This window comes from Trachypithecus francoisi, unplaced genomic scaffold (assembly GCF_009764315.1).
Source record: "Trachypithecus francoisi isolate TF-2019V2 unplaced genomic scaffold, Tfra_2.0 Lachesis_group0, whole genome shotgun sequence".
In the NCBI taxonomy this organism is placed as follows: Eukaryota; Metazoa; Chordata; class Mammalia; order Primates; family Cercopithecidae; genus Trachypithecus; species Trachypithecus francoisi.
The window spans coordinates 151,495,688-151,521,275 of NW_022681453.1; the positions used below are offsets into that span (position 1 = coordinate 151,495,688).

Here is a 25,588-nt window from a genome sequence, read left to right on the forward strand (position 1 = left end):
ATATGATATTTGTGAAATTATAGACAAAATGTGAGTCAACATGAATTTTTTTCTTAGATTTCCATTTGTTTCTGGGATATTGGAGATATGTGTGTGTGTGTGTGTGTGTGTGTGTGTGTGTGTGTGTTTGTGTATTCATATGTATGTTGTTTTTAATTTTAGGGCCGCAAAAGGAGATTTGGTACCTTTTGCACTCTTGCACTTATTGCATTGTTTGTTATCCAAGTCAGCATCTGTCTCTGGAGCAGCATACACAGAAATTAGAGCTCTGGTTGCAGCTAAAAGTGTTAAACTGCAAAATTTTTTCAGCCAGTATAAGAAACCCATTTGTCAGGTAAGAGTGAGCATTTGTCTTGACTATAGGCAACAGCAGTACTTTTTAAGAGTTACAAAAAAGAAGAATATTTATACATGTTTTATTTTGCTTGCTTTTCTTTTTTCTTCACTTTTATTTTAAGTTCAGGGGTATATTACGTGTGTACAGATTTGCTACATAGGTAAACATGTGCCGTGGAGGTTTGCTGCACAGGTCATCTCATCACCTAGGTATAAGCCCAGCATCCATTAGCTATTATTTCTGGTACTCTCCCTTCCTCCACCCCGCCCCCCGACAGGCCCCAGTGTGTGTTGTTCCCTCAGTGTGTCCATGTGTTCTCATCATTCAGCTCCTACTTATAAGTGAGAATGTGTGGTGTTTGGTTTTCTGTTCCTGTGTTAGTTTGCTGAGGATAATGGCTTCCAATTCCGTTAATGTCCCTGCAAAGGACATGATCTTGTTCCTTTTTGTGGCTGTATAGTATTCCATGGTATATATGTACCACATTTTCTTTATCCAGTCTATCATTGATGGGCATTTAGGTTAACTCTATGATTTTCCTTTTTTTTTTTTTTTTTTTTTTTCTGAGATGGAATTTTGCTCTGTTGTCCAGGCTGGAGTGCAATGATGTGATCTCAGTTCAATGCAACCTTCACCTCCCAGGTTCAAGGGATTCTCTTGCCTCAGCCTCCCTAGTAACTGGTATTATAGGTGCCTGCCACCGTGCCTGGCTAATTTTTGTATTTTTAGTAGAGATGAGGTTTCACCATATTGGCCAGGTTGGTCTCGAGCTCCTAACCTCAAGCGATCCACCCGTCTCAGCCTCCCAAAGTGCTAGGATTACAGGCATGCGCCACTGCACCTGGCCAACTTTACTATTGTAAATGGTGCTGCAGTGAACCTACATATGCATGTATCTTTATTACAGAATGATTTATGTTCCTTTGGGTATATACCCAGCAACGGGATTCCTGGGTCAAATGGTATTTCTGCCTCTGGGTCTTTGAGGAATTGCCACACTGTCTTCCACAATGGTTTAACTAATTTACACTCCCGCCAACAGTATAAAAGCATTCCTTTTTCTCTGAAACCTTGCCAGTATCTGTTTTTTGACTTTTTAATAATAGCCATACTGACTGGCGTTAGATGTTATCTCATTGTGGTTTTGACCAGTGATGTTGAGCTGTTTTTCATGTTCGTTGGCTGGCTGCATGTATGTCTTCTTTGGAGAAGAGTCTGTTTATGTCCTTTGCCCACTTTTTAATGGGGTTTTTTTTTCTTGTACATTTGTTTAAGTTCTTTGTAGACTCTGGATATTAGACCTCTGTCAGATGAATAGATTGCAGAAATTTTCTCCCATTCTGTAAGTTATCTGTCCACTCTGATGATAGTTTATTTTACTGTGCAGAAGCTCTTGAGTTTAAATAGATCCTATTTGTCAATTTTTGCTTTTATTGAAATTGCTTTTGGCATTTTTGTGATGAAATCTTTGTCTGTACCTATATCCTGAGGTATTGCCTAGATTTTCTTCTAGGGTTTTTATAGTTTTGAGTTTCACATTTAAGTCTTTAATCCATCTTGAGTTAATTTTTGTATATGGTGTGAGGAAGCGGTCCAGTTTCAATTTTCTGCATATGGCTAGTCAGTTCTCCAAACCATTTATTAAATAGAGAATCCTTTCCCCGTTGCTTGTTTTCGTCAGGTTAGTCAAAGATTGGATGGTTGTAGATGTGTCATCGAATTTCTGAGTTATCTAATCTGTTCCATTTGCTTTTTAAAAGTTTTATTTTCTTTTTTATTTTCAATATTTCTTAGAGACCAAGTTTTACTCTGTTGTCCAGGCAACATACAGTGATCATGGAGTGGTGTGATCATAACTCATTGAAGCCTCTAACTCCTGGGCTTAGAGATCTTCCCACTTTAGCCTCTTAAGTAGCTGGGTCTACAGGTGTGCACCACCACACCTAGCTATTTATTTATTTATTTATTTATTTATTTATTTATTTTTAGAGATGGGGTTTTAGAGAGAGCAGTCCTATTTTGCCCAAGCTGCTCTTTAACTCCTGGCCTCAAATGATCCTCCCACCTCTGCCTCTGAAAGTGCTGGGATTACTGTCATGAGCCACTGTGCCTGGTTTTAAAAAGAAAGCATTGTGCTTGCTTTAAAAAATTGTTGTTAAGACTGGACGTGGTGACTCATTGCCTGAATTCTCAGCACTTTGGGAGGCCAAGGCGGGCAAATCACCTGAGGTCAGGAGTTTGAGACCAGCCTGGCTAACATGGTGAAACCCCATCTCTACTAAAAATACAAAAATTAACCAGGCATGGGGACGAGCACCTATAATCCCAGGTACTCAGGAGGCTGAGGCAGAAGAATCGCCTGAACCCAGGAGGTGGCGGTTACAGTGAGCCGAGATCACACCACTGCACTCCAGCCTGGGTGACAGAGCAAGACTCTGTCTAAAAACAAACAAAAAAAATTATTGTTAAAAAGGATGTATTTAGTTTATTTAATAGAACTGAAATCTTGCCATTTTTATATTTTAGGATATTGGTCTGAAGATATAGGTTATAAATGGGGGAGGAAGAAAATCATCTTATAATGATGTATAGCCTTTTTAGTGATAGTAAACTCTTTTACGCCTTGATACTATGTTATATGACACTTTGTTTTAAATATATTTAATTAATGGCTGAAAAGTTAGGTTATGCTAAAATACTGAATTTATTTGTGGTATAATCCTTAGCATGATACTCAAGTTTTTTAACTAAGCCTGATTATGTTGTCTGTAAAAGGCAGATTGTGACATACTCTGCCTCATTAAGGTTGTTATAAAAATTGAATGAACCAATTCAGATAATGTAGAATACTATTTGATACTGCCCTTTATGGTAGCTTAAAAAGTATTAGTTAAAATTTCTTCTTTGTGTGAAAACTGACAATAAAATGGTTTTTGCTCTAGTTTTTGGTAGAATCCCTTCACTCTAGTCAGATGACAGCACTTCCGAGTACTCCATACCAGAATGCTGACATGCGAAAACAAGATGTGGCTCACCAAAGAGAAATGGCTTTAAATACCTTGTCTGAAATTGCCAACGTTTTCGACTTTCCTGATCTTAATCGTTTTCTTACTGTAAGTTGCAACATACAGTTTACTTGAGGTTTGCAATTCAGTATTTTGTTCGTGCCTTTCTAGATTTTGACTTTGATATGAGATTATTGCTTACGCTGTAAAACTTAAGTTTAAGTGGATTTGAGTCATTGTTCTTTATGGTTAGCCGTCCTGAAAAGTTAATACTAATTGAATAATGCTAATCAATTCAGTTAGCTATTTGAGCCCTTATGTCTTTGGTGCTATGATTTTTTCCATTGGCAATTCAAAGTCTAATATGATCATTTCTACTCCTAAGGCATTGGAATAATAAAGTATAAAATTATAGTGGTATAAATGATCTACTATGACATATTTTATAGTATAGAATGTTTAGGAAGCCTTTGAAAAGTCATTGGGTTCAGAAAAAAAATGTTCTACCACTTGTGTTTAGAAAAAAAAAAAAGAAGAGAAAAGAAATTGGTGCTGAGGTTTAAAAATGATAAAATAGATTATCTTTTAACCTTTTCACAAAGGCAAAGTTTTACTCTTAATTAATAAATTATAATAGCAATTCATGCAGAATATTTCCCTACAGCATTACTATAATTTAGCAAACATAAATTGCTTATAAATTGGTCAAATACTGGAAGGAAATACATTAGTATGTGGGAAGGACTACAAAGACATTCGTACATTTTCATTCACTCATTCTACTCTGGAAATCAAAAAGCAAAGATATTTATTATAACATTATCCAAGTAGCAAAATAAAACAAAAGCAAAACTCTGAGTAGAAACTAAATGTCTTAATTTTAGGTAGGTAGATATTATGTAACCATTAACATCATAAATTATTATAACGTTGAGGAAACTACCTTATAATATTACAACAATCTTATAATGTTAATATTAAGTTGAAAGGTAAAATAGAAGTACCATATAAGTGTCTCTGAGGGCAGAACCTGGGTCTTGTTCACTATCACATCTCCAGTGCTTAGGATAGTAACTGATATGTGTGCTTAGGATAGTAACTGACATGTAATAAGTACGTGTAGAATGAATAAATGCAAGTCCATTCCTCTTATCTTTGGATTTTCTATATATATTATTAAAAACATCTTAAAGGAATAGACAAAAATGAATTGTTGCAGTATTGGGATGGTGTGTGTGTTAAAAGATTTTTTTATATATGTTACAACATCAACTCTTAAATTTAAAAAATGTCTTTGAAAATTGCATTTATGGTTACTCTTGCTTATTCTTTAAATACAAGTTCAAGTAATACATTAGACTTGTAATTTCTACCTCAGAGCATAAGTATATTTTAACACATACTCCTGAAAAATTATCTTTTTTACTTTTCCATTTGCTTATTTATTGTCTGTTTCTCTACCTTTTTACAATGTAAGATCTGTGCCATCAGGTACCTTGCCTATTTCGTTTACTGCTATGTGCAGTGCCTGAATCATAGTAAATTGCCCAGTAAATATCATTTGAGTGAATAAATGGTAAATCCGAATTCAAACACAAGTCCTACATGGACTCCAAATATGTGTGGAATTTAAAAATATTTTTGTAAATAGCTTATGTGAATATTTTTTTCAGCCAGACAAATGTACTTTTTGGTAATTGTTGCATTCTTTTTCAGAGGACATTACAAGTTCTGCTACCCGATCTTGCTGCGAAAGCAAGCCCTGCAGCTTCTGCTCTCATTCGAACTTTAGGAAAACAATTAAATGTCAATCGTAGAGAGATTTTAATAAACAACTTCAAATATATTTTTTCTCATTTGGTCTGTTCTTGTTCCAAAGATGAATTAGAACGTGCCCTTCATTATCTGAAGGTAATTGAATATTTCTATATATTTTACTTTTTTATATAAATTAGCATTATAGGAAAGATATAACATTCTTCTAGGAAGGAGGGTGAGTAAATTATAGCCTATCCTAGAAGAATGTAAGTTTAAGTGTTGTTAAATAATCTTTGTCCTGAGACTATATTAAATAGAATTCTCCTTTTGTTTTCTTTGATCATTTCACCATAATGGGATATTATAGACATCCTTTTATAGGAGAGGTTCTCAGCCTATTTCATTATAGTACTTTTCAGTTGATTGGAGTTATAAGTTGACTGATGATACACAATTATATACATAGGAAGAGGCAATCACCTTCAAATGCAGTATAATGTCTGTGTTTAGTTTAGTTACTTGGTGTTCTGATTACAATTTGGTCCAGTTTTTTGGTAGGTTTTACATTTAAAAATTATAACCTGTGCTGCTTTTTTTGGTGTCATATTAACAAAATATCTCTCAGGCATAGGAAACTACATGGGAACAGGAAAACTATGAGAAATATGCATATAACGTTACTGTTTTCTCTGATGTTAATTTACTTCATTTGTTTCATAATATATGCCAACAGCACATCTCTTTCCACATGAGAGTTAGTGAATATCAAATATATTTATTCATCTTGAGAAAGTATAATACAACTGTATATTGCAGAGATAGAATGATAATAATAAGTATTTATGGAGTATTTACTACATGTCAGAAATTGAGCTAAACAATTGATATGGATCATTTCATGTAATCCTCACAGTTACCCAATGAGATAAAGGTCCTATTCATATTTTATTCATTTATTTTGTGATGGAGTTTTGCTCTGTAGCCCAGGCTAGAGTACAGTGGCGCGATCTCAGCTCACTGCAACCTCCACCTCCTGGGTTCAAGCGATTCTCCTGCCTCAGCCTCTTGAGTAGCTGGGATTACAGTTGTCTGCCACGAGGCCTAGCTAATTTTTGTATTTTTAGTAGAGGTCTAGCTAATTTTTGTATTTTTAGTAGAGGTGGGGTTTTACCATGTTGGCCAGGCTGATCTCCAACTCCTGGCCACAGGTGATCCACCTGCCTTGGCCTTCCAAAGTGCTAGAATTACAGGTGTGAACCAACGCACCCAGCCAAAGGTATTTTTTTTTGGTTTTGTTTCATGGATAAGGAACTAAGGCAGAGAGAGGTTAGATTAGGTAACTTATCCAAGTCAGCATATCTGATAAATGACAGCTAGAATTTAAACTAAAACAATCTGAACAGAAAGACTGCTATAAGCCACTATACTACATTTCCCCCCAGGGTTATGTGTCCCCAGTAATGAATTGATGATACTATAAGACCTTAGAGAAAACTAGGACTTGCTTTTTAATATTTTATTTCTATATAAAGTTAGATCACTTCACTTCATTACATATAATCCATGGGAGACCTACCAGGATAGAATAAGATTAGAATCTTTTCCAATGCCTTTTCTTAATACCATTAGTAAATCCTGTCATCTGGTCTAGAGCTCCTGATGTACTAATAGCATGTTAAAATCAGTATACTTATTTCCAGGATGTTAGTATGAAGAAAAAACCTTTTTTTAAAACATGTCTTTGGGTTAGAATGAAACAGAAATTGAACTGGGGAGCCTGTTGAGACAAGATTTCCAGGGATTGCATAATGAATTATTGCTGCGTATTGGAGAACACTATCAACAGGTTTTCAATGGTTTGTCAATACTTGCCTCATTTGCATCCAGTGATGATCCGTATCAGGGCCCAAGAGATATCATATCACCTGAACTGATGGTAAGGAATATGTTCTATGAGGTTTTTTTGTTTGTTTTTCTTCCTTTTGCAGCTTAATTATGAAATTGAAGAAACCATATTTTTGGTCATTTTCTGGCTGCTAGCAATTTGTTTACATTTTAAGTTGGTATTTTTATTTTGAAAAGGTTGAAATTGCATGGTCACATGCACAAGATCATGAACACAAGATCATGTTTATTACAGCATTATCACAACTTTGTTTACATATTTACATGTTTAGGCTATTCACAACATATATTAGCGTTGAAAAATGTGGACTTTTAAGTGTTTTGAGTAGATTTTATTTTTTCACGGAATAAAAATGTTGAAGTTTATTTTTCTTTACTACTTTTAAATTACGTGTATGTTAGAATATGTTCGTAGCTCTCCTCTCACCCTGCCCCTCCAACTACTCTTTCCTTAGCTCAACAAATGAAACTTTTCAATTCTAACTGTAGTTTAATCCATTGTTGGATAGAAGGGAAGTTAGAAAATACGTTCTCGGCCGGGCGCGGTGGCTCAAGCCTGTAATCCCAGCACTTTGGGAGGCCGAGATGGGCGGATCACGAGGTCAGGAGATCGAGACCATCCTGGCTAACACGGTGAAACCCCCTCTCTACTAAAAAAATACAAAAAACTAGCCGGGCGAGGTGGCGGGCGCCTGTAGTCCCAGCTACTGGGGAGGCTGAGGCAGGAGAATGGCGTAAACCTCGGAGGCGGAGCTTGCAGTGAGCCAAGATCTGGCCACTGCACTCCAGCCTGGGCGACAGAGCAAGACTCCGTCTCAAAAAAAAAAAGGAAATACGTTCTCTATTTTAAATCTTTCTCTACCATAAATTTGTATTTGAAATCACTTTACTGTTTATCTTAACAAATATATAAATCCTCAGAATTGAATTATTATTTTTTCTTTCAACTGCCCTCATTCCTGTAAGAGACTTAAAGGACTTTTGGCAAAATATTTTAACCCATTTATGCCAGAGGTTGCAAATTTTTTGTGTGTGAAAAATCAGACCTTGAGCAGTAGGATATAAATAACTTCCACAAGCTTACCGTTCCAATAATGGAATGCTAGGCATCAGTTCATTAAGAGAGATTTTTATCTCTGGTTTCTTATTTCCCATTCTAGTCTAGCTCTTTTCTCACTATTCTATGAAATTCCTTTTTTCAGGATCACCAACAGTCTTCTTGGCTATTAAATCTCATAGTCCCTTCTCTGTCCTATCTTATTCAACCTTTCAGTATCATTCAATACAATTGGCCATCCTTTCCTACGTGGCATCTGTGATACCACATTGTCTTGATTTTTCTTTTTTGCTTCACTGTTCACTCATGTTTAGGCTTCTTTACTGCCTTTTTCCCTGTAAATTATCTACTTTATCCTCTAAATGTTAGAATAACTCAGGACTATGTAACTGGCTGTTTTTCCTCAGTCATCATTATCTCCTTTAATGATCTTCTTTGATCTTTTTCTTTAATATGAGTTATATTTTGAGAATTTTTAGTTGAAATTTCAGTCCAGACTGCCCCTGAGCTTGGTTTATATAGGTTAGGTTCTGGGAGGATACAGATGGCATACACACAAACGTTTACACAGAAATAGTTTAACAAAGGGGCTACTTTTAGTGACATGGCAAAGTTAAGGGAACCAGCAAGAAATGTTAAGGAACCCAGGTACTACAAACAGCAGAAAACTTAATCCCTCCGCTTAGTTCTGGGAAAGGGGAAGAAATAGTGTTACTAGAACCTGACTGAGAGCCAGAACCATGAGGGGAGTCCTCTCATTGTAGAGGAATGTAGCCACTGCCAGAATTACCTCAAACCACAGAGCAGGAAATATGAATACCATACTCTGTTCTATTTGAAAACTACCCTCTGTTCTAGTGGTATTTCCTGCTGACTGAATTCAGTGGAAAGCCAGAGGGCAAGGGATCCTAAGTAATGCAGTCTGGTCAGCGTCCCAGGTACGGAGAAGGGCAGAAGGTGGCAAAGAATAGACCTGAGGATGAGAGAGGATGGCAAACAGATATTCACCTTTTCGTCATCTCTACTGTCATGTCTTATAGGCATCTCAAACAGTTCCAAATATAATATGTTCATTAGAAATCTTTATTTTCCCTTTCTAACCTGTTTTTCTCCCAGTCTTTCCCATCTCAGTAATGGTACCATCTACCCAGTTGCATGAGTCAAAACCTGAGAAGCATTTGTGAGCCCTCCATTTCCTTTATCCTTTTATAATCAAACAATGGGCAAATCCTATCAAGTCTCTCCAAAATATATCTTTTTCATTTCTGTCGCCACCACCCTTACACAAATAACCATCATCTTTCTTGGGACAACTGTGAACGCCTCCTAATGATTCTGTCCTTTCATTCTTCCCTCTCTACAATTAATTATTTACACAACCTTTGGAGTGCTCTTTTTACAAACTCATATCATTCCCCTGATTAAATTCCTTCTATGATTTTCATTGCCTTTAACATAAAATAAAATCTGTAAGGCCATACATGATCTGCCTACCTTTCTACTCTCACATGGTACAACCCATTTCTTCCTTTCTCCCTGTATTTCAACATAATTTCCTTTGTGTTTCTTAAACGTGCCAAAGTTTTTCCTGCTTTGAGACCTAGGCCCTGGATGGTCTGTCTACTTGGAATAATATCCTGGATCTTTCTCATTCTTTAGATTTCAAGAGTTTCCCAAATACCTTGTCTCAACTCCCTTACCACATTTCTTGTCTATCACAGGATCATGTTTATTTTCTTATAGCATTATCACAACTTTGTTTACATACTTACTTATTTAGTGTCTTCCATTCATACTAGTCTACCATATAAGCTAATGAGAGAGAATGACTTTGCTTATCTTGTACACCTGTACCCAGCACAGGATTCTAGGCCATATGTAATAAGTATTTGGTGATAGATAATATATTGGTAGATAAAGTCAAATAATTGTTTGTCTGAGTGCAAGAACTTTAATATTGGAATGTTGACATAGATTGTGTGATCCTTATCTGCTTTTTATTTAAGCAATATAGGCTGGAACCATACAATTAGTGAATTGTGGCTTACCATGCCAAAGTTGACTCTCAATCTAAATCAGAAGTTTGCAGAACAAAATGCAATTTTAGGCATTAAACACCAGATGACTTCTGGTGCTAGGAAAGATAAAGATTTATCCTGACATCTAATCTGGAGAGACTTGTAGGATACCTCACTCCTCTCTATTATATGGTAGCACACACCCTCCTACCCTTTTCTTGGTAATGCATGGAACCTGAAGATACCTAAATCAGATGCCTCAACGTCAAGCAGTGCAACTTTCTTATAGAGTTCAACATGCTTTAGTTGCTACTCGTTCCCAGCTCTTTTTTTTTTTTTTCTCCTTTCTTCTGTCTGTACATAAAGACATGAAACAGAAGAATATTCTTTACAGAGCGGTCACATTCTCAGTTTGTAATAATATGAACAAATTGATTTAATACTTAGCCATATACTAAGTCCTTAGTGAATGGTATCGTTTTTTTTTTGGAAGCAGGGTTTTGCTTTGCCACCCAGGCTGGACTGTACTGGCACAATCTCAGCTCACTGCAACCTCTGCCTCTGGTACTTAAGCGATCTTCCCACCTCAGCCTCCTGAGTAGCTGGGACCACAGGTGTGTGCCACCATGCCTGGCTAATTTTTTTGTAGAAACAGGGTTTTGCCATGTTACCCAGGCTGATCTCAAACTCCTGAGCTCATGTAATCCACTTGCCTCAGCCTCCCAAATTGCTGGGATTATAGGGGTGAGCCACCGCACCTGGTCAATAAATGGTATCTTATTTAGCCTTTACAGCAGCTCTATGCAGTAGGTGGTTTTATTGTTCACATTTTACAGACTTGGAAGAATTAAGTAACTTATAGAAGATCACCCATTAGGAAGTGTCAAAATTAAGATTCAAACCTAGATTTGGCTGACTTAAAGCCCATGCCCTCTCCTCCAGGACCGTCTCTTAAGAAAGTATTAACTCAGTTGAGCACAGTGGCTTACACCTGTAATCCCAGCACTCTGGGAGGCCAAAGCAGGAAGATTGCTTGAGCCCAGGAGTTTGAGACCAGCCTGGGCAACATGGCGAAACCCCGTATCTACAAAAAATACAAAAAATTAGCTGGGCATGGTGGTGCATGCCTGTAGTCACAGGGACTCAGGAGGCTGAGCTGGGAGGATTGCTTGAGTCTAGGAGGTTGAGGCTGCAGTGAGTTGTGATTGTGCCACTGCGCTTCAGCCTGTCGAGAGAGAGGGAGATCGAGAGAGGAAGAAAAGAAGAGAAGAGAAACGAAAAAAAGAGAAAGGAGGAAAGAAAGAAATAGGAAGGAAGGAAGGAACTCTTAAGAAAAAAGAAAAAGGAGGAAAGAAAGAAAAAGAAAGAAGGAGGGAGGGAGGAAGGAAAGAACCCTGTTTAAGAAAAAGAGGAAGAAAGAAGAAAGAGGGAGGAAGGAAGCAAATGAAGGAGGAATGGAAGAGAAGGAGGGAGGGAGGAAGGAAAGGAGGGAGAAAGGAAGGGACGGACGGAGGGAGGGAGAGAGGGAAGGAGGGAAGGAAGGTAGGAAGGAAGGAACGAACTAAGGAAGGAACTCTGTTTACTTCAGGAAACCTAAAATGTCATGGATGATGATATCTAGCCTGCAACTTTTGATGCCCATGGTCTTGTGCCTCTTTTCCCCTATTACCTCTGGGGATATTATCCCCTATGTCAGATCATTTTTCTGGTGGGATACCCTTTCCTTAATCGTACTTTTCTACCTTAGCTCTAAATGTCATAGACTAAGGACAGTCCCTTTCCTTTCTCTATTATTTTCTTTCTTCTTTTCCTCTCCACTCCACATCCTGAAATGAATCAGATCCTGAGGATCCCACCCCAGCTCACTCCGTGATTAAAAAACTTATCATTTTCTCTTTGTACTGTACATTTAATCGTATTTTTTCATGGTGACTATAAATCATTTCATTAGTTTCTTTAAATACTATGTGTGAAGATATATGTTTTTGGAGAAACTTAATTCACCAAGTCTTTATTTCCAATATGCTAGTCTAGTTAGGTAAAATATAAATGACATTAATTAAATAATTAAAATGTCAACTTAAGAAATTCAATCTGTATAAAGCTTACATATTATCTATTTTTATTTCTTAGGCTGATTATTTACAGCCCAAATTGTTGGGCATTTTGGCTTTTTTTAACATGCAGTTACTGAGCTCTAGTGTTGGCATTGAAGATAAGAAAATGGTAAGTGGTGATAGTTGAGTTCCAAAGTGCTAAGATAAAATTCATATAGAATATAGATAAATTCTGCATCTAGCTACAAACATTCAAAGATGAGAAATAACCAAACATGACATTCTCTATTGCTGAAGAACTTATATAAGCTTTTTGGGAGTCTAAAAATTGGAATTATATTCGTTTCATTTCTTTAGTTTAGGAGGGATAGAACACTAACCTAAAGTGACTAAAAGGAATTTGTGGCTGTGTTACTAAAAGTGTAAGGATAATGTAGCTTTGGGCATAACTTGATTTTGGACTCAAAAAAGTTCTCAGAGTCAGTCTTTTGGCTCAGATTCACCTGGGTTGGCTCTGTACTTAAGAGCCAGGTAATGACCTCAATGGCTTCAAGCTCACGTCATCACAACATCTAGTCCAGCATTGAAGAGACTAGCAATCACTGAAAGTACAAACAAAAGTTGCATCATTGAGTCTCCTTGGTTTAGATTGGTCTGGTGTGGGTCATGGCCCATGGTGTTTTTGAACCCCAGAAATCTTAGGTTATTATAATGTAAAGCAACTTTATGTTTAAATACTTGTGCCACAATGAAGTTTCATTATGACTGCTGCAATAGTTGGCCACCATTGGAAATTTTTGTCCTATAGATTGGAGTAAAATTTTAGATATTGATAAAATTTCTCTTTCTGTTGCTTTCCACCTCTGCAGTTAACAATAAAAACAAACAAACAAAAAACACCTATGAATGGAAGCTTTTATTTCAGTGTATACTACTCCCCCCCTTTTTTACATAATCTTAAGGAGTCAAGAAAGACATATGATACCATATTTAACTCTGCAAATTTTAGCAACCAATGCCTCTTCTTTTGGTGTCAACTAGTAAATGTAATCCCCCAACCAGCTACTATTTCATCTACATGGCTTCTTTCTTATTGTTTCTCCAATTGCTATCCTAAGTGAGAGAATCACCTTGAATCTAAGAAAACTAGAGTTTGTCTTGTAAACCATAAAGAGCTTCCATGTTTTGGCATATAAAGTCAACCAGAGAGTTTCTTTACCCCTTCATTATAAACTGGAGCTGCTGATAACAGGTCTGGTTCTGTGTTTTTCATGTGTTTCATTTTCTGAGTATATCATTAATTATTTATTTTACTAAATTCAGGACATCTTGAATTTAATATCATTAGGACAAAAATTTCCTTAACTATTGATCACTATGAAGTATTCCATTTACTTCAAAAATTTTTATATGGTCTCAAATTCAAATGATTTTAATTGAGCTTGTTTTATGTATGCATATGGCAGTTTGGGATAGATATGAAAGAAATTAAACAATATGCATTATACCTTTAATACATTAGAAATTTTACCGTTCTAGATGAATATTGGGCCAAAATAACAAATCACTTTCAAGGGAAAAAACAAAACAAAAAAGAACTCAACTTGTATTTTTCACATTTATAATTCCCACATAAGACATAAGCAATTGGACGAAACAAACTGGCCAACATTGATTCGATCTTTTGTGTTATCTGAGAATAGATGACCCCTGATATTGGGTGGGAAGCACTTGTCCTTAGGGCTCATCTGCTTCTGGCAGCATGTTTGTAAGCTTTGCTCTGAAGCGCTACTTAACTCTATAGGCCTTGAACAGTTTGATGTCTTTGATGAAGTTAATGGGACCCAAACATGTCAGTTCTGTGAGGGTGAAGATGATGACCACACTGAGAACTGGCCTTCGATTCAAGGATGATTTTCCTGAATTGTGTTGCAGGTAAATGACTGCCTGAGTTTATTATTATTATTATTATTTTGCATTTTCCAGTAGCACTAACTTGAATTCTTATCTCTTTGAAGGAAATTGGGTTCAAGTAATAAATAAATAAGGGAGAAAGACTATTTGTATTGAAAACAGAACGTATTTACTTCTTTTAAAATATTTTACCATGAAAGTCTTTTAACATACTGGGAAATAGAAGAATTATCAGTGAACCTTCATACCTATTTCCCAGCCTTGGCAGTTATCAACATTGCTGGTTTTTTCTAATCCACTTCTACCTTTTTAATTGTTAGTTGGGGTATATTACAGAAGATCCCAGAATCATATCATTGTACTTGTAAATACTTTAGATGTATCTAATGGATGAGGGCATCTAAAAAATAACCTTCATGAATTATTATACTTAGCAGGATTAATAGAAATATCTAATCTAAAACTCAGTCCTTATTCACATTTCCTCCAGTTGTCTCAAAGGTATTTTTCCCAAAGATATTGTATATATCATGTTGTAGATGCCATTTCCCAGAGATGTTTGTATGTATCATTGTTTCTTGAGTTAGACATAAATGAAGTTAACATACATGTATTTGGTTGCCTGGCTCCTTAAGTGCCTCTTGTAAACAACCTCATCCCTTAAATTCCCTACCCACACATTTTACTTATTTTAGGCTGTTAAGATTTTAGGATGTGGGATTGGAGAATAGCTAATTTAACTTTTCCCTCTATCTTTTCTTTCATCCCTGTTTTTTCTATAAATGGGTACCTAGATATGGATGCTGGATTAGATTTAGGTTCAATTTATTATTATAACATGCCTCATAGGTGAGGCTTTGTGCTTCTCTTGTGGCACAGTATGAGCCACATAATAATATCTAGTTGTCCACTTTTAGTAATGGTAAGATTAGACAGTAGGTTTTATCAACCTGAATCCCTTTATTATAAAATTCCTCATTAATCTTTCATCTGATGATTTTAGCGTTAATTAATGATCATTGCCTAAGTCCATTATTTCATGACAGTTGATAAAATAGTGATTTTCTAATTTTATTATTCCTTCTGTATTTACTAGGTGGGATTATTCTTAAAATTCCTCATAAAATTTGCCTAGCCGGGCATGATTGTACATATCTGTAGTCCCAGCTGCTTAGGAAGGTGAGGCAGAAGGATCACTTGAGTTTGAGTCTAGCTTGGGCAACATAGCAGGACCTTGTCTTTAAAAACAAAACAACCATAGTTCATGTAGGAAAAGCAGTTCATAATTACTTGAATATTTCCTTTTAGTTAATCAATTTAGGAATATAGGTTTGTGCTGTAGCAACCTCCAGTGAAGTTTTTCTTCTTTTATAATATTTTGATTACATAGATTTTTATAAGTTTGATTAATTTTATCCATTAAAATCACTAGCCTTTTTTATTGCTGAAATTGTCCCATCTTAAGCAAGTAGAAATCCTTTCAAGTTGGCATCTATGAGTTTTGATATAACCTCCATTAATCTCTTATAGATTTTCTGCTTTCGGGCATGACAAGATGACTCGGGCTTATCTTGAACATTTCCTGCCCCTGACTCAAAATTAGCGATTTCTTCAAGGAACCCTGGCTCTGGTTGCTTTGAGCCCAGATTAATTCCCAGTATAGGCACTCATTGGGCCTACCGTCATTGCTTCTAAGTCTTAAGTGAATATAGCTACTAGAAAATTTTTATAAAGAGAAAAAGATTTTGAGTTTATATGTATATATATATGTATATTTCCAATACAATAAAGATCACATAGTTTTGACTTAACTCTTTGGTTTTACATTATATTTCTTTCCAGTTATTCTGTCTTTGTTCCTAATGACTTATATTATACATTTACGTAATTTTTCTTTCTGTATACATATATATGTCTTTAAAGTGACAATTTCAATATTACTACCAACAGTAAGACTGCTGAGTGCAGTTTAAGCTTCTTGGAGGCTCTTTTTGTCAATAAAATATATCCTGTTAGAGATACATAGTCAGAATATGTTTTAAAATCATGTGAAGTAATTATTTTCTGTGTGCATGTGCTACCAACTTAATATTTAGTTAGGTTCACTTGTTGCAGTTTGTTTAAAATTTTTAAGAGTTGCTTTTCCCCTATATTTTATTTAATTTAAAAATTATATAAAACATTTGCATAGTCCCAAATTCAAATCTGTGTAACAAATTATAGTCAGAAATCTAGATTCCAGTTTTGACCTCTACAGATACCTATTTTTTATTAATTTTTGTGTATCTACTCTTTGTAAAAGAATAAGCAAATGCACACACACACTTTTTTTTTTTATTAATTCTGCCCCAAACACTGTTTTTCCCCTTGCTTTTTTGACTTCATATAATTTGGACATCACTTTATTTGAATATATAGCACTGATCTTTGCTTTAAAGCTGCCTTTTAATCTATTGTTTTTATATATCATGTGTCTTCAACTAATAACTAATTGATAGAGCTTTACAAATAATAAAACTAATTGGATTTCATTTCTATTTGTTTTTTCACATAGAGCTTGGGACTGCTTTGTTCGTTGCCTGGATCATGCTTGTCTGGGCTCCCTTCTCAGTCATGTAATAGTAGCTTTGTTACCTCTTATACACATCCAGCCTAAAGAAACTGCAGCTATCTTTCACTACCTCATAATTGAAAACAGGTATTGTAACTGAAATTAAAGTAAAATAATAACTTTTTAAACTGTATTTTTATGTCTCAAGGTATTAAAATTACTGATGGTAATGTGGAACTTTCACTTTTTTGAATTTCAGGGTTCATCAGTAACAAAAGTAACTGGCATGTAATTACATATTGACATGATGCTATTTCAGTTGTGGCATTGCTTCTATTATAATTATTTCTAAAACTCACTAATCAATAGGTCAGCAGTTAAAAATTATTTTTCATTAATTCTGTAAATGTGAAACCTAATTTACCTTTGTTTTCACAGTCAAAAGGCAGATAGTTGAATAGCATGAGAAAGGTTAGGAGAAATATCTGCTTTCTGCAGCTTACCTTTCTTGAAACCTTTATTACTTCATTGCATTACGCTTTGAACTAGCCTCTGTTCTTTTAAGCTTTTATCACTTTTCTTGATATTGTTACTAGAACTGTGTTTTAAAAATATCTCTTTATTGGTGTCATTCCAGTATACAAAGGCATTCTGAGATTCTCCATTTCCTAATTGACAAATTCCAAGTTGCTTAGCCTGATATTGAAGGCTTTCTAAAAATCTGGCCACAGACTATTTCTTACTATCTTCCCCCATAATTTTTCAAAACAGGCATTAGGCTATAGCCAATGTGGACTATTATTGACAGAACATACATCATTCTTTCCCATTTGTATGTTTGATTCAGGCTGCTTTTTAGACTGGGATGTCTTTCTATATATTTAATTTTTTTTCTGTGATTTTACTTAACGTTATATATAATCATTCCTTTGCTTGTGAAAAGTTGGGGTTGAAGTACTCCTTATTTACCTACTCACCCATAGGCTATTGCTGGTCCCTTTAGTCAGTTGCAGTAACTAATTAGGGAGAAGTCATAGAAGAAGGAAAAGTTAATGTGTTTTTATTTAATTAAGATACTTTTGTTTTTGATATTTTGTGCATGATAAAACAACAAAATCACTAATTTAGATTTTGGGACTACTTTTCAAGTACCTTTAAAATTTGTTTTGTACATAGTCGTATCTTTGCTGTTTATTACAGAAGTATCATTTCTCTACCTTTTTCATAATCATAAGAAAAATCCCGACCAGGCATGGTGGCTCATGCCAACAATACCAACACTTTGGGAGGACAAGGCAGGAGGATTGCTTGAGGCCAGGAGCCTGGGCAACATAGTGAGAACCCCACGTCTACAAAAAATACAGAAACATTAAAAAAAAAAAAAAAAAACCCTTTGGGAGGCTGGGGCAGGCGGATCACGAGGTCAGGAGATCAAGACCATCCTGGCTAACATGGTGAAACCCTGTCTCTACTAAAAATACAAGAAGTTAGCCACGTGTGGTGGCGGGTGCCTGTAGTCCCACCTACTTTGGAGGCTGAGGTAGGAGAATGGTGTGAATTCGGGAGGTGGAGCTTGCAGTGACAGAGATTGCACTACTGTACTCCAGCCTGGGCGATGGAGCCAGACTCTGTCAAAAAAAAAAAAAAAAAAAAAAAGCATGTAATCCTAGCTACTGCAGGCTGAGGCAGGAAGATTTCTTGAGCCCAGAAGTTTGAGGCTGCCCTGAGTTATGATCATGACACTGCAAGATAGAAGACCTTAAGGTTGCTGAATGAAGGCACTACTTTGGCTTTGTTTATTGTTCCATCCCCAGTGACTAGCAGAGTGCTTAGCATGTAATAGCACATAGTAGTTATTTAATATATATTTATTACATGAGTTAACAAAGACTAGAATTTAGAAACACTTATATTTGGACCCAGAAAGATTAGAGCATTTATTATATTAGAAGGAAATTAAAAATTATAGCCCTGATAAGGATTACTTATATATATATTTTTATAATTCTTCATGATAATTTGTGTATTGGGGTAGTCTTTGGCTGTCTATTGCTACATTCCAAATCACTCCCAAACCTAGTGTCTTAAAACAATGAGCATTTTTATTTGCTCATAATTTTGCAATCTGGACTGTGCTAAGCTGGTCAGTTCTACTGGTCTTACAAGTGGTCCCTGGTGTGGCCACATTCAGCTGGCAGGTGGACTGGGCTGGGCCTCTCTCTCATTCTGTGTAGTCTCAGAGTCTGTCTCTCTGTACCGTGGTCTGTCCATGTTGGTGGCCACACTTCTTACATAGTGACTCAGGGCTCTCCAGAACACACAAATGGAAACTTGCGGGCATTTTTTTTTTTTTTATACTTTAAGTTCTAGGGTACATGTGCACAACATGCAGGTTTGTTACATATGTATACATGTGCCATGTTGGTGTGCTGCACCCATTAACTCGTCATTTACATTAGGTATGTCTCCTAATGCGATCCCTCCCCCTCCCCCCCACCCCACAACAGGCCCCGGTGTGTGATGTTCCTCACCCTGTGTCCACGTGTTCTCATTGTTCAGTTCCCACCTATGAGTGAGAACACTTGTGCGGTGTTTGGTTTTCTGTCCTTGCGATAGTTTGCTCAGGAAGATGGTTTCCAGCTTCATCCATGTCCCTACAAAGGACATGAACTCATCCTTTTTTATGGTGAAACTTGCAGGCATTTTTAATACCTAGGTCCCAAACTGGCACAACATATCTTCTGCCACCGTCTATTTGCTAAAGCAAGTTGCACACTCAGCCCAGCTTGAAGAGGAAGGGACTGTATATATGGGTTTGTATGCTGAGAAGCATGGTTGATTTTAGCACTATTATAGAGTGATTTTCATAGTTTTGGTCATTTTCCACTAATAATTTAGCTGAGCGTCTTAGACATAGTTAGAAAATACTTTGCAGCTCAGTAATCAACTAGCACTTTTAATTATGAATTAAATTGGCCTTAGTTTGATCTTTTGCTTTACATTTTTTTAGTATTCATATTCTTGGCAAATAATTCTTTTTATTCCGACTATTAGGGATGCTGTGCAAGATTTTCTTCATGAAATATATTTTTTACCTGATCATGCAGAATTAAAAAAGATAAAAGCCATTCTCCAGGAATACAGAAAGGTATTTAATTTTTAATTTGTGGTTTAGGAGATCATTAATACAGAATTGTTCCCAAATTCCAATACATTGAATAAAGATCCTTTAGGATCATATCTAGGGATAATATAGTCCTATTCTAATGGCTAATTCCTGGTGAGTAGATAATGCTACCATGAATCCATGACTTTTGGAAGGAAGTTTTAGCATTTAGATTAAAGATGTAACAGCGTTAGATAGAACAGAGAGCAAAAAATACAGTTCTTATGCCTTTACTGCCCAGACCAAAGTGTCCTTATTGTCCCAAAAAGAAGAGCTACCACAGCGGCATGCCCTAAGAGAAGAAAGGAAAGCTGTGGGACGATTCTAGTTTTGTTGTGCTACAAACCATGACATAGAAATGTCAGATGTGAATGATTCCTGAGATTTAGAAGGGGAGTAATGTAAAATTCCAGCATTTTAAATCTTAGTGAGCTCTCTAAAATTACGAAGATGTTAGTGGTGATTTCATAGCACTTCTGGGTAGAAAGTGGAATATCTGACCTTGGGTATCACCTTGGGTAGTGAAAGGAAGTGAATTACTTATATAATCCATAGACCTGGTTCAAAGCTATTATGTAACCCTCTGTAAATTAAGAGAAACTTATACTTCCTGTCAAGAAGTACTTATTTTAGATAAGTAAATTCTTACTTAGTTGGGATAAAATTTTTCTCCACGTCTAAAAATTTTACAATGAACTCCCTTTCCCTTAGAATTACTAAAAATGACTTATGCTATACAAAGGAAGGAATGGAAACTTTATTACTTTAAAAAATTGGTTTGGTAACTATATAGGGAATTTAGGCCTTTGGAAATGGTTGTTAAAATAGTCGATTAATAAGGTCTGTCTCTCTGTGCTTTGTGTGTAGGAGACCTCTGAGAGCACGGATCTTCAAACAACTCTTCAGCTCTCTATGAAGGCCATTCAACATGAAAATGTCGATGTTCGTATTCATGCTCTTACAAGCTTAAAGGAAACCTTGTATAAAAATCAGGTATACTAAGATGATATAATTAAAAATGTATAACAAAGAAAGATTGGAGGCTTAAAGAAAAGATGACAGAATGACATTTTTGTTTGTGATTTAGTGAAAGAAGAAATTTTTATTTTACCTGAATTATCAGATCTGACTGAGAATTAGGAATCCATGAGATGCCCTTTGAGGTTGAATCCCAGGGTTTTGCAGTTTTTTGTTGTTTTTGAAGGATCATGATTTGATGGTTATATTTTAGGTTACTGCATCTTCCTAAGTAAAGGTGTATATAATTATATAATACAGCAGCAGTTTATGTAAGTCTTCTCACATATTTCCTATGGATATATGTCATATGAAATGTCAGCAGCTTTACTATTGTACATTTTGACTGAATTAATGTTAGTTTTAATGAAGCTAAATCTTTAAGTTTACTTTTTCAAGGGACAAGTAAACTTTATTGTTTTCTTTGGCAACATAATGTAGATTATCCCTAAACTTGATGATAGTGAGAACTGGTGTTTAAAATACCAGATCACTGTATATGAATAAATTGGAAAAAATTTAACTGAATTACTCATTTTTGCCTATCTAGAACCCATATAGTAAGATGTGAGAACCTAAGACCCTCATGAATTTTGCAATTACCATTCTATAATGGAAGGGTTGTATTTCCTTCCATTAATAGAAGTAAACACTTACTTAGGACAAAAGATATACGTGATGGTAATGAGCACGTGTTTCTGGGGCAGTGAGTTTGTATAACCAGTGTGGGTAGCAGCCAGTGTGGAGATGATCCCAACAGAGGGGAGGAGCCTTGAATCTCCTCTAGGTTAAGTATTATGCCTTCCTGACTATAGAGGTTCATTATCAATGTTACAGCCTCTATTCCTGCTCTAAACTACAATGAAACTACCCTTTGCTTGCTCCTAGCCCCATACCTTTACCTGATTTTCAGGTAACTCAAAGGATGTTTAGCCTTTTAATTTAATACAGAGATTTATGAATCACAAAGGTTTTCTCCTCTTTGCATAGAAGTTTTCTAGTTTAGGTTATTTCCAAGCAGATGGCACAGTCATGGTCTAATGTAAGGAAACTTCACCTCGATCGTCACTTCCTAGATACAAATAACTAAATCTGAGAATTCAAGGAGATTTCTTACAGTCTTAAGGAAAGCTGCAGCTGCCCCACTTCGCCTCCTGGATCACAAGAGATAAATCATATCTGGCAACTCCCTTATAGGATTCCTTCAATGTAAAGCCTGGATGCTAATAGATTATCTAGACAGAGTAAGAAGAGAAGTGTACTTGCAGGAGTCTTGAGTAGTCTGATTAAGATATAATAGCCATATATTATTATGGGATTTTTTAAAAGTCAGGATTTAATGTAGTTTAACATCTATACCTGGATAAATTTGTGGCAGGCTGGTAAGAAAAAACTAAAGGCAAAGAAGATTGGAGGATCCATGGGGAGGTAAAAAAAGAATAAAGATCCAGAAGCACAGGTCTTCCTAACCATACTCCAGTGATACTGGCCCAAAACACCTGGGAATAAAGAGAGAAGGAAATGGGTTCTTTCCCAACTGTGGCAAGAAGATTAAATTTGAAGTTGAAGACAATTGAATTAAGATTTCGAATAGTACTGTCCAAAGGACCTTTCTGTGAGGATGAAAATATTCTATATCTGTACTCTTCAGCAGTAGCCACTAGCCACATGCGGCTCTCTCGAGCACTTGAAATATATGCTCAAACATTATGTTCTGAGGAACAGAATTTTTAATTCTGTTTAATTTTGCTAATTTAAATTTATTTATTTATTTATATTTAGAGGCACGGTCTCTCCAGTACAGGGGTGTGATGATAGCTCCCTGCAGCCTCAAACTCCTGTGCTCAAGCAATTCTTCCACTTCAGCCTCCTGAGTAGCTAAGATTACAGGTGTGTGCCACCATGCTCACCTAATTTTTTTTTTAAGAGATGGGGTCTTGCTATGTTGCCCAGGCTGGTCTTGAACTCCTGACCTCACACAATCCTCTTGCCAGGGCCTCCCAAAGTACTGGTATTACAGGTGTGAGCCACTCTACCTGGCCTAATCTAAATTTAAATAGCCACATGTGGATAGTAGCTATTGTGTTGGACAGTGCAACTCTACAAGTTGGTTGAACCTATAGAAATACCACCAGAGCATGAAACTGGCATAAGATAAGAGGATTAGAGGCCAGAGTCTTTGTAGTCAGTACTCTTAGAGTCCATGAGACAACAGATGCAAAAGATCCTGTTTTAGAATTTAAAATTGTAGCCACAGGGTGAGGAAAAGATACTTTAAGAGTGGATTGAGGCCGGGCGCGGTGGCTCAAGCCTGTAATCCCAGCACTTTGGGAGGCCCAGACGGGCGGATCACGAGGTCAGGAGATCGAGACCATCCTGGCTAATACGGTGAAACCCCGGCTCTACTAAAAAATACAAAAAACTAGCCGGGTGACGAGGCGGGCGCCTGTAGTCCCAGCTACTCAGGAGGCTGAGACAGGAGAATGGCGTGAACCCGGGAGGCGGAGTTTGCAGTGAGCTGAGAGCCGGCCACTGCACTCCAGCCTGGGCGGCAGAGCAAGACTCCGTCTCAAAAAAAAAAAAAAAAGGAGTGGATTGAAAGGAGGTTTTTATTTAAAAATACACTTAAAGTTGTGGTAGGAGTGGCTAAACAAATGATTGGATATAATGTAGCCACAAAGCAAACTGCAAGAGGTGGTGGTATGAAAGTTAGTAAGATGATGGCTGATGTAGCATTAGATACTTAACCATTTTTATGGAATGACCCTTCAAAAGCCCTGTACTGATGGGTAGTCCCAGACAGTCATTGACATTGAAGAGATGAAATCTTCTACTTATTTTTAAGTAGGAGTATATATTTTTGAAGGAATAGAAGATTTCTAAGCTCAGCGGATGGCAGAAAATGATCTCTATATAGAAAAGTCAGGCTAAAGATCAAATTAAGAAACCATATAATTCATTTCTGAAGACTTATACTAGTCAAGTTTAAGGAATCCATTTGATAAAATCCCAAAAAGATAACTTTGTAAGAAGCTAAAATAAACTTATGGCAATGCAGAATTCTAATAAAATGACATTTACTAACGATTACACATAAGAGAGGAGCCTATTGAAAATAAAGCTGCTAGAGACTTTCAGGTTGTCTAGGATAATGGTAGATGCCTAAATCTGAATTTCTGTATAGCCCCTGAAACATCATAAAGAGTGTCAAGGACAGCAATTGAAACCTGGAGGAAACATGAAGGAAAATTGAACACATAATTTACACCCTCAAGAGAACTGTGAGACAGAATATTATGAACTTCAAATTACTTGTAACTAGCAGAGATATCTGTGGAGCTCATATCTTAACCTTGTGTGGTGCTGAGAGCAGGTACATTCTGATAAGACTATATAAAAGAAGAAGAAAATGAAGAATAGGAACTAAGAATTGATGGAGCAAAAAGAAAATCACCAACAGGAAGAGATAGTCATACTCTTAAGTGCAACATTACTGAAAATAAGTCCAGGATGTGGTATATCAGACTGCTGGCTACCGGGAAGATACTTGAAAGTATGCCCAAGGTTTGTAGTCTCTGAAAATCAGTTTCTGGGGAGTAGTAAAAGAAGAGGAGGGGAAAGGCACTGTTCAGAGACTTAGTCATAAACAGAAAGAAGAAAGTAAGAGGGAGAATTTTAAGGGTCCTGCAGTAGTAAAAGAAATGTACAAAATCAGAGATGAACCAAATCCTCCCCCTGCTACCAGAAAAAGAAGAAAAAAAAGCTATTCATGAAGAAAACTGCACTTCACTATGCTGACATGGATATTCATGAAAGAGAAATCCTGAAGCCACTGCAGAATGCTTACTGTTACTGCATATAGCTGTTATGGAGGGGTTTCCAGTTTAGAAATTGCACAATATGTGTAGAAAAAATATATATATATGCAAGGTTCCTGTAGGACAAAAATAGAAAATGAAAATAAAGTCTGTGAGTTGATGACAGTTCCTCCTCAAAACCAACCACAACATGGAGGAAAATTGAACTTAGCACTGACTTGAATTGAATATTTTAAGCAATCATTTTCAGATATAAAAAAAGTTGAATGAAAAAATTAAAAAACAAGAGAAATAAAAACCAAGATGAAACAAGGGTGATTGAACTTAGGAAAGAAATTGAAATGAAGATTAAATTACAAGAACTACAGGGTAGAATGTATTTGACTAAACATTTAGCAAGGGGCATTGAATAAAGGTATAAAAAACAACAAAAATTAGAAAAAGGTTTAAAAAGGAATAAAAAAGATAAAGGAGTAAAAAGAAAAAGTAGTTGAAATGGAAGATATCTAAGCTTTATCAATCCCTTATTGGATAGGTTGACGTTATAACGATTTCAATTCTCCTTAGGTTAATTAATATAATGCAACCCCAATGAAAATGTTGCCAAAGTTGTTTTTTTTTTTTTAACTGTAGGAGGTTTATAATAATGTTCATATGGAAAAATAAAACATGTAAAAATAGCTAGTAAACTCCCCCTGTAAAAAAAAAGGTTATGAGAATATAGTAGCCCAACCAAACATTAATATACTTTGTAGCCACTACAGTTATAACAAAGAGGTAACTAGTATATGAATAACCAGACCAGTGGGAAAGAATAGGAGGTCTAGAAATAGACCCAAGTACATATGGACATTTAGTGTATATAAAAAGTGACACTTCTTATCTGAGTTTTACTTTTAACTGATTACCAGGGTGTGTGTGTGTGGCGGGTGTGGGGGTGGGGTGGGCAGTCTTTACAGCTGAATTAATCTGTAATGTTATTTAA

At 36.1% G+C, this 25,588-nt stretch overlaps 1 protein-coding gene across 3 annotated transcripts in view; it reads left to right on the top strand.

The window, feature by feature from the left end:
* Window positions 1–25,588, top strand: part of ATR (ATR serine/threonine kinase) — a 121,659-nt gene that overhangs the window by 24,857 nt on the left and 71,214 nt on the right. For all 3 annotated transcript variants that reach the window (XR_004437311.1, XM_033212418.1, XM_033212419.1), the window contains exons 13-21: window positions 163–334; window positions 3,280–3,450; window positions 5,059–5,253; window positions 6,851–7,036; window positions 12,214–12,306; window positions 13,942–14,072; window positions 16,606–16,749; window positions 19,657–19,750; window positions 20,636–20,761. Coding sequence is in view for 2 of the 3 variants with exons in the window: in XM_033212418.1 (XP_033068309.1) it covers window positions 163–334; window positions 3,280–3,450; window positions 5,059–5,253; window positions 6,851–7,036; window positions 12,214–12,306; window positions 13,942–14,072; window positions 16,606–16,749; window positions 19,657–19,750; window positions 20,636–20,761 (1,312 nt within the window). In the remaining variant the exon portion in view is untranslated. The remainder of the gene's footprint in view (window positions 1–162; window positions 335–3,279; window positions 3,451–5,058; window positions 5,254–6,850; window positions 7,037–12,213; window positions 12,307–13,941; window positions 14,073–16,605; window positions 16,750–19,656; window positions 19,751–20,635; window positions 20,762–25,588) is intronic.